The 13,453-nt window shown below is 45.7% G+C and overlaps 1 protein-coding gene across 1 annotated transcript; it reads right to left on the bottom strand.

The window, feature by feature from the left end:
- Positions 1–4,248: 4,248 nt before the first annotated feature.
- On the bottom strand, positions 4,249–6,885 carry LOC310691650 (olfactory receptor 6F1-like; the record flags this gene model as incomplete). Its single annotated transcript, XM_083471510.1, has 2 exons — positions 4,249–5,198; positions 6,858–6,885. The coding sequence occupies 2 exons, from the start codon at positions 6,883–6,885 to the stop codon at positions 4,249–4,251; spliced, it is 978 nt and encodes a 325-aa protein (XP_083327636.1).
- Positions 6,886–13,453: the final 6,568 nt, after the last annotated feature.

Genomic DNA, 13,453 nt, shown 5'->3' with positions numbered 1-13,453 from the left:
ATAAATGAGCTAAAGAGGGAATGGAGGAAGGGACGAGACAAATATAATTTCCAGAGTTATTTCAAACTATTTATGTACATTATATGATGAATTCTGTTGGCTGCATGCTGTCTTTCATTTATACAAAATAGACACATTCACATGAGCTGAAAACTGGGATAATTTCCCATTCCTGCTTGTTAAACATTTGATCTGATGAGTGGGGACAGGCACTGTGTCTATTATTTATTTATTTATTTTTAAAGATTTTTGTGTATGTGTCATTGCTGACATTGGTAGGTCTTGTGGGTTGAGTAAAATTGATGGGAGGGGCACATCAGGCCCCAATAAGAGGATTAGCTACCTGTGCATTAGATATTATTTAGCTATGTCAGAACTGTAAGTTCCGAATTTATTTTTCTAGAGCTTTTTTCCCCTTATTCATGATGCACAGACCCCAGTCAAGAGCAAAACTGAGATTTCTGCCTCCTTTTTGCATGATTCCTCGCACTTCTCTTATGAAACCACATTTCAATTGTGAACCAGCTGTTCACTACTATTACTCCTTTCCAGCAAAGCTTGATTGTTTCTGCTACTTAACATAACTTCATTATGTGTTTAATCTTCCCCAAACCCATTACTTTTGGGGGGTGGTGTGGTGAGGAGGGTGAAGGATTTTAGTGCCAGTTACCTGAAAGCTTCCCCCCTCCCACTGAATGCACATTCCTTCTTCACTAAGTAGAAAATGCTGCATACCCAAACATAGCTGCTCCATTATCCCACCAGTGGACTTTGGGATATCAGTCTCCTGGAAAGGGGAGGGGGTTGAAATAGAGAATGAATTATTCTCCCCTCCCGTGCAAATTTACTGCAAAGCAATGTTGTCATTAAAGTGCATAGTAGAAATGAAGGGGTGGATACTTAGATTGCAAAGAGGTATTGCCCATAAGTGCCATACCTGTGGAATCTTATAGATATCCAAAATGGTTGCCACATAAAAGGAGATTTCAGAGTCGAGTCCCCCAATAACCCCTGTTAGATTATTTTCAGTATCACATACATAGTTGGGGACACATTTCTCCAGTTTGGATAAAAGTATCAGTGTGGCAAGATACGTCTTTCTTGCATTACTATAGCTGTCATAGATGTGGAAGCCCAAGGTGATATTGGGTAAAATGTGGGAGCATCCATTAATCTCCTTGACTGCAAATGCCAATGCCAGGATGTGCTGGTAAGCCTTGGGCACCACCCTAGAATGAGAGTTGCAGATTGTTTCAGAAGCATCTTCAACACTTGGAACATTAAATATGTACTCAGAAGTTAATCATATTGAATTCAGTTAAGTCTACTACTGCGCTTCTAGACTGCTAGTATGCTAAAAATTCTACAAGGAAGGCTCAAGTAGTATGTGGACCGAGAACTCCCAGAAGTGCAAGCTGGATTTTGAAGGGGCAGAGGAACCAGAGACCAAATTGCAAACATGCGCTGGATTATGGAGAAAGCTAGAGAGTTCCAGAAAGACATCTACTTCTGCTTCATTGACTACGCAAAAGCCTTTGACTGTGTCGACCACAACAAACTATGGCAAGTTCTTAAAGAAATTCCCTAGCCGGAATTAAGATTGCCGGAAGAAATATCAACAACCTCAGATATGCAGATGACACAACCTTGATGGCAGAAAGTGAGGAGGAATTAAAGAACCTTTTATTGAGGGTGAAAGAGGAGAGCGCAAAATATGGTCTGAAGCTCAACATCAAAAAAACCAAGATCATGGCCACTGGTCCCATCACCTCCCGGCAAATAGAAGGGGAAGAAATGGAGGCAGTGAGAGATTTTACTTTCTTGGGCTCCATTATCACTGCAGATGGTGACAGCAGCCACGAAATTAAAAGACACCTGCTCCTTGGGAGGAAGGTGATGGCAAACCTAGACAGCGTCTTAAAAAGCAGAGACATCACCTTGCCAACAAAGGTCCGTATAGTTAAAGCTATGGTTTTCCCAGTAGTGATGTATGGAAGTGAAAGCTGGACCATAAAGAAGGCTGATCGCCGAAGAATTGATGCTTTTGAATTATGGTGCTGGAGGAGACTCTTGAGAGTCCCATGGACTGCAAGAAGATCAAACCTATCCATTCTTCAGGAAATCAGCCCTGAGTGCTCACTGGAAGGACAGATCCTGAAGCTGAGACTCCAATACTTTGGCCACCTCATGAGAAGAGAAGACTCCCTGGAAAAGACCCTGATGTTGGGAAAGATGGAGGGCACAAGGAGAAGGGGACGACAGAGGACAAGATGGTTGGATAGTGTTCTCAAAGCTACCAGCATGAGTTTGACTAAACTGCGGGAGGCAGTGGAAGACAGAAGTGCCTGGCGTGCTCTGTTCCATGGGGTCACGAAGCGTCGGACACGACTAAACGACTAAACAACAACAACAACTAGACTGCTATACACCCCTACCAAGAACTAAACTATTTTTTTTTTTTTTACAGAGCTGGTTCATGTGAGTTTCCAGATCAGTATGTTATATTTAAATCAAAATAACTGAGTTGACATTTGCAGCATCAGCCATTGTTCTGAAGCTGCTGCTCTGGGATTGATCATGAGAGGCTGTGTTCTTACACAAGTTCTTCAGGCAGTACTGGTGGAGGTTCCTCCATGAATGTTGCTGAAGTGGATAAAAAGCCACCATGGGAAACAATGCCACCGATGATGAAATCTCCTGGCTGATGATAGATGTGAAGTGGACGATGAGGACCTTGGAGCCTGCATTTTGCTATGTGAGCCTCACATATGTAAGGAAATAGTTCCAGTAGAAAGATTACTAAAACAACCATCCTTAATACAATACCATATTAATTCTACACAGAAACCACTATTTTTCTGGCAATACTATGAGCAGCATCTGCAAGATGAAAATTGTCTAATTTGAATGGTAATTTAGTTGCCTGAGAGGTTGCAATTTGGGCGTCTCAAACTCAGACATTTGGATACCAGACCCTATCTATTCTGATTAGATTTATAGTATTCTTTGACAGTTATCACTGAACATCCACAAGGATTTTTGAGAAGCAGCAGCTTTAATGATAGTCCTCGTATTCATTAAGTGCTAGGTATTCCTAGTGGAAATGCTGGAGAAAATGTGTTTGTCACATATTCAGAACCGTCACTTTTTAATTCCCTCGGGTTAGATAATAATGGACCAATGGTGTAGTGGTGCATTTTGAACTTAGGAGCTAATCATAACAAACCCTGTAGCCAACTGGGACTCCAAAATGTAGTGTGGTGTAGTTAGCATCTTGGAAATTGTCTGAGGAGACCTGGATCTATATCCCTGATCAGCCATGTGTCATGACTACAATCTATGCACAATACTTACTTGGGAGTAAGCTCTGTTGAATTCCAAGAGCTTATCTATGATCACAAAGTTGTACAAGACTCGTAAAACATATAAAGGAGAAAATACCATTAAAGGAAAACAAAATACTGTCTCTACTTTATTATCATCCCACATCTTCAAATTCCACTATAATATACTAATGACAAACAACAGTAAAACTTGGAAGCTTAGTTACTGCCTCTTCACCTTCCAAAAGCAAGGAGCATCTTGTGCCCTGGAAGATGATGACAAATCTGCTGTTGTACAGCACTGCAAGGGAGAGTAGAGTTTGAAATTACCCAAGACAAGGGAAACCAACAAAGAAACCACAAGAAATAGTATATGACAATTTTTTTATTAAAAAAATATTTAAAGATCCCTCTCCACACAATGCTCTTCTCTCCCTCAAAAAGCCAACATTCTGATAATACTTCTTGCATTCTTGTTCAACCCACAGATTAATAAAAAGTGGACACTTCTAGACTGAGAGTAAAATACATGTGCTTTGTAGGGTGAAGATCCTTGTTTTGATTTCCAGTACCTGTCTTCAAAATGAAGTCAGGAAACCTCAGTTTCAAATCCTTGCTATAGTAACTAATGCTGGGTTAGGTGGTCTACTCCATCACATACAACTCATCACACTCAAGTTGCATGAAGGGCTGCCTATAAGGATCACTTATGAGCATTATAGATTACCATTGGCTGTAAAACAAGCGAAATGAGATAACTAAACCTTTCAAAAAGTAGATTTTGTAAAGAAATAAATGGTGCTTATATAAGTATGTTGAAAATATCCTACATACCTATATCTGCCAAATATGGTTGACATCATTTTAAAATACAAATCAGCAGATACTTTGTTGTTCCCCACATTCAAAGGGTGTGTCAAAGTTTTCATTCACATGCCAGTGCAGGATTTCTAGTCAACAGTTTCCTCAATGCATTCTGGACATCCTTGTTCCTCAGGCTGTATATAATAGGATTGACCATTGGTGTCCCAACTATATAGAGCACAGAAAAGACTTTGCTTAAGTTGGGATACCAAGTTGTTGTAGGTACACCATACACCACCATCAGTGTCCCATAGAACACTGTAACCACAATGAGATGTGAGGAGCAGGTGGAAAAGGCTTTTTGTTTGCTTTTGGCAGATGGGATCTTGAGGATGGTGGAGATGATTTTACAGTATGACAGAATGGTAAGAAGGAATGGAGAGAAGGATACAAGAGAAGCAATAAGGAAAGAAAGGATTCTCACCAGTCGTGTGTCTCCACAGGCAAGTTTAACCACAGGTGCCAAATCACAGAAGAAATGATCAATCTTATTAGAGGCACAGAAAGGCAGCACAGAAACCATTGGCATGGTGACAAATAAGGAAATAAACCCACCAACCCATGACCCTATCGCTAGCTGAACACACACTCTGAAGTTCATTAAGTTTCCATAATGCAGTGGTTGGCATATGGCTACATAGCGATCATAGGACATTGCTGCTAGAAGAAAACACTCGGTAACTGCCAGTGAGCCAAAGATGTAAAACTGGAGGAGACAAGCTGAGAAGGAAATGGCCTCATGGGCAGTCAGTAATGTTTTCAGCATCTTCGGAACCACACTAGTGGTGTACCATATTTCCAAGAAAGAGAGGTTTCCCAGGAAGAAGTACATGGGGGTATGAAGGCTGTGGTCAGTTAACACAACCGCTGTGATCATTATATTCCCCATTAATGTTACTATGTAGACCACAAGAAATATTACAAATGTAGGCATTCTTAGCTCATGAAGGTTCCCAAATCCCAGGAGAATAAATTCTGTGATCACTGTTTGATTAGGGCTTGCATTTCCACCTGAAAAACAGACACACGGTTGATGAGGAAGAGGAAGACAAGCAGAGCAGGGTATCTGTTTAACAGAATCTGAATAATTTGACTCCCTATAATCAAATGGAATGTACAATCATATTGAGCAATACAAAAACTTCTTTCCAGTTAACTCTCTTCATAAGCCATTTGCACATTTAGTTATGTAGGAAACTCACCCCCATTGTTCTTCGGGTGAGTGGCAGCTGGGCTGCTTCCAAGAAGTATTTCCTAGTATAAATTTTGCACATTTGTACGTTCTGCAAAATTAAAATATTTGAATACGTAGAGCAGGGGTAGCCAACATGGTGCTTTCTGCTGTTGTTGGATCACAACTCCCATCATCCTGATCACTGACCATCCTTGCAGAGGGTGATGGGAAAATAGCTACCCCTAATATAGAGGCTTGTAATCTTTGATTCCTCAAACTTTCCCAGAACCTATGGGCAAAATTCATAGACTCATAGAACTGTAGAGCTGGATAGTATACCAAGGGCCATGTAGTCCAGCCCCTCACAATGCAGGAATCTCAACTAAAGCATCCATGACAGATGGTCACCCAACCTCTGCTTAAAAATCTCAAATGAAAGAAAGTCTACCACTTTCCGAGAGAGTCTGTTCCTGTATCAAACAGCTCTTGCCATTAGAAAGTTATTCCTTATATTTAGTCGGAATCTCCTTTTTTGTTACTTGAAGCCATTGGTTCTGGTCCTACTCTGTGGAGCAGGAGAAAATGAGCGTCTCCACCTTCCATGTGGCAACCTTTGAGATATATGAGGATGGCTATCATATCTCCTCTCTGTCTCCTCTTTTCCAGGTTAAACATATCCAACTCCCTCAACCATTTCTCATAAGGCTTGGTTTCCAGACCCTTGATCTTCTTAGTTGCCCTCCTCTGCACATGTTTTAATTGTTATATTTCTAAAACCAAGTCTCTGGTGCTCTGTCATACAAAGGGAAACTAGACCTGATTGTGCAGGGAACCTGCTGCTCTCCTGATGTTGTGGATCCACTCACAGTGACCCCTTCCCAGGGAGCAAGAGCTAACCTTTGAAGGTGAACACAAAGCAGGGAAGATTTCAATGGCTCTACTTAGCATGACTAATGGAACAATCCTATGCACAGGAAGCTTGTGTGAAGCAAGCCCAGTGTAAACTGAACTGGCAAAAAGTACATCAGATCCAAACTCTGTTCAGGGGCAGGCTACTTCTGGCTGAGCCAGCCTAAATATGACAGGAGGGAAAGACGCCTTTAAAATGTGTTTTGAGTTATACCCCCCACCTTGTTGGCTTAATGTACACCAGGTCTCCAGGACACATGACTGAGCTGAAAGGGTTTGAAATCCAACCTAAGTCTCCCTTCCCTCTATTCCCCCCCCCTCATCTGTTTTAGAGCTTATGCCAATTTAAGATTCTCCAGGCTCAACTCAGATGACTGGATCCCAGCTCAGATGAGATAAGGATGGGGAGATAAGCTGGTGTAGTCTGGGTGTTCCGGGAACCTCCCAGCTCAATCAGAGATCTGCTGGATCCTAACTCCACTCATGCTGGTGGATCTTGCTGTAGAATTGAGTCTGGATCCAACTCAAAGTTTGTCTTTTTAAAATATTTAAAGGAAAGGCAGCTAAGTAAATGAATTTTGTTTTACCTTTCAACACATTGTCTTCTAAATGCATCTTGCAGGTCTTGGCTATGTATTTATCATAGGTTATAGGTTATTTCAGATTCATATATATCCACGTTGGGGAAAAATAGTTCTCGTGGTGCTTTATTCTGAGAGTAGCTAAAATGATGTGTCCTTGGCAAACCAATAAATAAGCAAATTGTTGAACTAATTAGTAGCAAAATATTTATATTTAGCAGTGCCATAATAATTTGATTGCATGAACAATAGGGATTAATTTGTATCTCTAGCCTGTTTCCAGTTGGGAATATTTATTTATGAGTCAGGTCAAAGTTCTGGTAGCTAAAAAATAAGGGAGAACAAAACGCATCCCCCCCTTCTTTTTTTGAAATGGCACAGTCAACGTTGTGACAATCAGAGAGCATAATTGCCTTTAAATCTGTAGCTATGCATTTTTAACGAATGGTATTTATTAGATAGATTTATTGTCATTGTCCGTATATACACAGTATACACAACAACGAAAATCAAACACCCACCCAAAGACCGGGTTCACATATACATTTGCACGTATCTCCGACACTCTCATCCTATTCAGACATAAGCTATAAAACATAACATAATCCAGAATATAGCATGACCTATTAAAGGCATAACATAACCTAAAACCTATCTCATTCCTTCCTACTCCCTGCTTGCTAAACCTTGCAACTGGCCCTGTATATTGTATATAACAGTGTTTCCCAACCGGTGTGCCGCGACACACTACTGTGCCGTGAGACACCGGCTGGTGTGCCGTGGGAGGGAGGCGGGCGAGTCGGGCGGCGAGAGGCGGCGGCGAGGATCCGCGTCGAGCCGGGGGCGGCTCCGCGGTGGTGGTGCCGAGCGGCGGGGCAGCGCACGCAAAAGGGAGGAGCGCGAGACAGCGGAGGAGGAGGAGGCCGGCATGTCCGGGCAGCAGCAGCAACAGCAGCAGCAGCAACTCCCGGCGACGGCTCCTCCTCCGCCCGCTATCGCCGCCACCACCACAACAGCCGCCGCCGCCTCAGCTGCCGCCGTCCCTCAGTCCCTCGCTCTGCTGCCTCCTCCCACCCCGGCAAGGGGAAGGGAAAAAACGTTCACTTTTGTGCGCCCCCCCCCGCGTGACGCTGCGCGCTGACGTCACGGGGCGGGGCTTTAATGGTGGTGTGCCGCGAGATTTTTTTCCGGTAAGCAGGTGTGCCGTTGCCCAAAAACGTTTGGGAAACACTGGTATATAAGCATGAAGAAGACATATTGGAATGTTGTTATTCTTATATCTGCATTTGATAAAAGCAGACACACACATCAACAACCTAGAATTCATTAGAAGATTTATTTATATTAGTAGTTTAATATTAAATAATTTAAACTTATTTATTATAGTAAAGCGTGTTCTCACTAGCAGAGAGCACGTGTTGCGGTTGGGGAGCAGGCCACCATCATGACTTGGCAAATTTGGGAACCCAAGATGAAGAAAGGGTTAATTGGGTCGCTGGGGAATTTTGGGTGTTGCAAAAATTGGAGGAGGGGTTTAGAGTGCGAAGTTCATTGTTCGCAAAGCCTTGGAGGGATGGACTCGACTTTGTCCTTCCCGGCCGGCAAATCGACAACCCATATCTTTTGATATGTTGTGCGAGATGCGCAGAAAGCTGCGGGTGGTTTGTTGGTCTGTGTATGAGGCCCGCCTGTTTTCAGCTGCCTTTTCGATTGCCTTTTTTGGTGCCCTAAGGGTGGGTGAAATAGTGGTTGAAGACCATAAGGATGGCCGTACTCGTGGCCTTTTGATGCAGGATGTGCAGTTGTCTCCTGTAGAACTCCGTATCACAATTAGACATTCAAAAATGGATCAAAAGGGCAGGGGGGCCCTCATTCGTCTCCCGGCCACGGGAGAAGCGGGCCCTTGCCCTGTAAAAGAAGTCAGGAGATACCTGGCTATCCGCACCCCTGGGGATGGTCCACTTCTTAGGCATGGGGATGGTTCCCCCCTGTCAAGGCAGCAGTTTGCGAAAGTAATGCGCAAAGTAATTGTGGCGGGTGGCGGCAGGGCATCTGATTTTGCCCCACACTCATTTAGGATTGGGGCTGCCACTACGGCGGCACATTGGGGCTTGTCAGCGGCCAGAATACAGGATTTGGGTCGCTGGAAGTCTGAAGTGTTCAAAAGTTATATTCCTTAATAAGTACCTTACATTGTTTTGTTTGTTCATATTAGGTTTAGCGGCTGTTCGCGTATGGATGGTGGGGCACAGCATCGTCCATTGGGCTGGCGTCGCAGCTCGACAGCTGGGAATGGGTCCTGGTCTCGGCCTTCCTCGACATGTTCAGTTGTCTTGGATATCCAGAAGGGGAATGCGCTGGTCGGAGCTCCTGCCTCGGATTCGGAGGCGGTTGTTATGGGATGTACCCCCGTCGGCCATTGTGTTACAACTGGGTGAGAACGACCTGGTTTCTATGAACTGTTTTTCCCTGCGTGCTACCATTTTATCGGACTTGGAGACGCTGCAGGCTATGATGCCTGACGGGAAAATCTTTTGGTCAAGGCTGCTACAACGGCGCGCTTGGAGGGGCAGTCGTTGCCCAGCCGCCATTGAGAGGGCAAGGAGCCGTGTCAACTCCGCAGTGACGAGGAAGGTCTGGGAGTTGGGTGGAGATGTGATTTTTCATCCTGAAATTTCTTCTCAGAGGCCATCTTTATTCCGAGATGATGGTGTGCACCTTTCTGCTTCAGGTAATGAAGCTTGGTTAGGTGCGGTGGTGGCCAAGCTGAGGTCTTGGCTGGGGCTGTGAGTGGTTTGGCGGTGAGCCGTGGGCTCCATGGCGGTTAGGCATTGGTTAAATTGGTGCTTGGAGGGGTAAGGTGCCTATCCCTCCAAATGATGCGAATGGGAATTCCGTTAAAGGAATCCAGGGGCTTGCCATCCTTTCGTCCTTGTCCGTGGAGCCGGACTTGGGCCGGGCAAGACCCCACCGGAACATGAGGGTGAGAGGTGTTGGACTGCATTTACCCAGCCTCATTTCTCCCCAATACTTGTTTCCCACGCTGGCTTCCGGTGGTGTCCGGAAGTGTCAGCACTGTCCTTGGGGGGGCAAGGACAGATAGTCATAACCAATGCCTAAGCAACCACTCACATTTGCTGTAATTAAATAAAGTTGTGGCCAAAATTATGCCAAAAACCTTAAACAAAAATTAATGTGTGCTGTGTGAATTTTTGGGGGGTGGCACTGCGGAACTCAACACGCAAAGCGTGTTCTCACTAGCAGAGAGCACGTGTTGCGGTTGGGGAGCAGGCCACCATCATGACTTGGCAAATTTGGGAACCCAAGATGAAGAAAGGGTTAATTGGGTCGCTGGGGAATTTTGGGTGTTGCAAAAATTGGAGGAGGGGTTTAGAGTCTATAAATTTGAGGAGCTAGACTAGGGGACTTCCTCTTGGCCGTTTTGCATCGGATCACCCGCCCCCCTCCCTTTTATAGGGTGGTTCTTGGGTTCATTTGACCTTGCTATGCCTGTCATGGGGTCGTTCGCCTTTGAGCGGGGGCCTGGTAGGAATTTTGCCATTTGGCTGATTGGCTCTTGCCACTTGGTTTTTGCCTACTGCGTAGCAAATCGTCACAACTTGTAAGGTTGGCGGTTAGGCATTGGTTAAATTGGTGCTTGGAGGGGTAAGGTGCCTATCCCTCCAAATGATGCGAATGGGAATTCCGTTAAAGGAATCCAGGAGCTTGCCATCCTTTCGTCCTTGTCCGTGGAGCCGGACTTGGGCCGGGCAAGACCCCACCGGAACATGAGGGTGAGAGGTGTTGGACTGCATTTACCCAGCCTCATTTCTCCCCAATACTTGTTTCCCACGCTGGCTTCCGGTGGTGTCCGGAAGTGTCAGCACTGTCCTTGGGGGGGGGGGGCAAGGACAGATAGTCATAACCAATGCCTAAGCAACCACTCACATTTGCTGTAATTAAATAAAGTTGTGGCCAAAATTATGCCAAAAACCTTAAACAAAAATTAACGTGTGCTGTGCGAATTTTTGGGGGGTGGCACTGTGGAACTCAACACGCAGCAGAGCACAGCTGTTGCACTACTTCACAACAGCCTTGGCAGACATATAAAATGTGACATTGGGAAACAATGAAAGCATACAGAAAGGACGTGCCTCAAACTCAGCCTTGAGAGCTAGACATGTATACAAGATAACACAGTCGCGTACGCCAGAAAGGGAGAGCCAAAGGGTGGTGCCCACACTGAGAAGGGAGTAAATATGAATAGAGTAGATTGAACAATGTATTAGAAATGTGTTAAACTCTGATAGGTAGATTGTAAGCCAAGCCTCCAAAAGAGGGGCGGCAGTAAGGGATAAAACTACGGTGCTGAAACCAGATCGGGGCTCTTCGTATCCACGGGTACGGAGGGTCCGCTTTTGCAAACGCGCTAATAAAAGGGTTACCCTTATATTGAAGTCCTTTGTCAGTTTCTATCCACGGACAACTTCCCACAACTTTTGGCGCCCAACGTGGGGCTCTCGACGGGCTGCTCGGGGGGATCTCGGAATCCGGGTAGGCGCCCCTCCGTCTTTTCGGAGTGACCCGAGCCGGAGTCCACCCGTGACAGTTCACGAGGGCTAAAAGACAGGACTTGATATAGGGGGATAGAGAGAGAGAACTAGGTCTCATTTTTGGCGGTCCGGGACCGCGAGCACCCAGCGGGGACGCCCGCCTGTTCACTAGTTGCGAGAAGCGACGCTGGACTGTATTGGGTGAGTAGACATGAGAACTTTGTAAACTGTGCTGTGGGACGGGGGTGAGAGACTCGTCTCTTGGATGAAAGAGAGGCTCCATACGGACGCGTGAGTGTGGATCAGGGTTTCGGCCCTGACGGGAGGATTAGCTTGCGGTTCCGTCTCTCCCGCGAGGGAAGCGGCCAGGCGATTCCGTGTGATTGTGTGAGTGAGTGAAATTGGAGACATTGTAAACCATGGGTAAGGGTCAGAGTAAACGACAGAAGGATTCAAAGGACAAGGGCCCAATTGACCCTAACAGTCCGCTGGGTCAAGTATTGATCCAATGGGACGAGGACTATTTGAAAAAGTTCACCGGTAACCTCATAAAGGTCACCATGATCAATTTTTGCAGGGTGGTCTGGCCAAAGTACCCGATAGGGCCAGACGCCATGTACAACTGGGATCCTGAGGGGGAGACAGATAAATACTGGATGACTCAATTGCGAAACTATTTGATAGCTAATAAGAAAGATAAGGAGAAGCCTTACCTGGAGGTGTGGTTTCACGTTCAATTTTTTGGACCCGACCCACCCCCAACTAGGCAGTTTCTAATGAAAAAGAAGGAGGAGGAGTCGGACGAGGAAACACATCCCGTCCCCTCTGCTCCTCCGGCCATACAACGGCCACCTAGTCCGGTAACGCCCCCCGCTATAATAAACTCACCGACAGGAGGCCGGCCCGAAAGGGAAAGGAACTCCTCTTCCCCCGCCATTGAGGAAATTGAGACTCCAGAGGGAGGACTGAGCGATACAGCCGCCTCGCCGCCGCCATATTATGCGTTGCACAGGGAAGTACAACAACTGAAAAGGGACGTGTATAATTTCCCCCTCCCTGGAAAGACGTCTCACGCTTCCCCTGGGTCTGAGACATTTCGGAGTTATAGGAAGGAGAATGGTTGGAAGTTCGTCCAGTCTCGGGATCCGAATGAATCCCCAGTTCAGAGTTTCCCCCTCCGGGAAACCCCAGGGGGCATTGATAATGCAGGCCACCCGGTTATGGTATATGTGGTTAGTCCCATAAAGCCATCGGAACTCAGAGAACTGAAGCAGACCTTACCTAAAATGCATGAGTATAGTCAGGAGGTCGCGAACCTCCTACAAATGTGGATGGGACCACACATATATACATATACTGAACTGATGTACATTCTGGGCCATCTATTCACCCCAGAAGAAAAAGCAATGATTAGGGGGGCAGCCATGCAGTATTGGGAGACTAAGGAATTACAGAGAGTGGCGGCTCCACCGCCCGTCGGTGCAGGGCAGCAACAGGCGGTCCCCGCGGAGACTAAGTTCCCCATAGGGGATCCGAATTGGGATATAAATGATGAGGCGCACCGGACACATTTGAAAGATTTGAAGGAAATGATATTGGAAGGTATCAAGCATGCCGTGCCTCAAAGTACCAACTTGACTAAGGCTTTTGAAGTTAATCAGATGAAAGAGGAGTCGCCGGGCGACTTTATACAGAGGATTAGGGACCATCTGACTAAGTACTCGGGAGTGGCGCCGGATACACCTGCCTTTGATAGCCTCCTAAAGATGCAATTTGTGACAAAGGCATGGCCCGACATTCAGAAAAAGTTGCAGAAGATGACCTGGCAGGACGCCGTGATCATAGATCTAGTAAGGACAGCACAACAGGTATATGTTAATAGGGAAGCGGTAAAAAGTAAACAAAAATGTCAGATGATGGCAGCTACTTTACAGAAAACATGGGAAATCAAGAAACAGCAGGAGGTTGAGGCCACTAGAGGGCAGAGGGGAATGGCATATCAGGGAAGGGGGCGGGGAAGGGGAGGAAATACCTCAGGCCCCGGTATCA

This window comes from Podarcis liolepis (genome assembly GCF_965112155.1).
Source record: "Podarcis liolepis genome assembly, chromosome: 13".
Lineage (NCBI taxonomy): Eukaryota > Metazoa > Chordata > Lepidosauria > Squamata > Lacertidae > Podarcis > Podarcis liolepis.
Note: the sequence above shows the minus strand (reverse complement) of the source record. Positions and strands in the feature narration are given on the sequence as shown.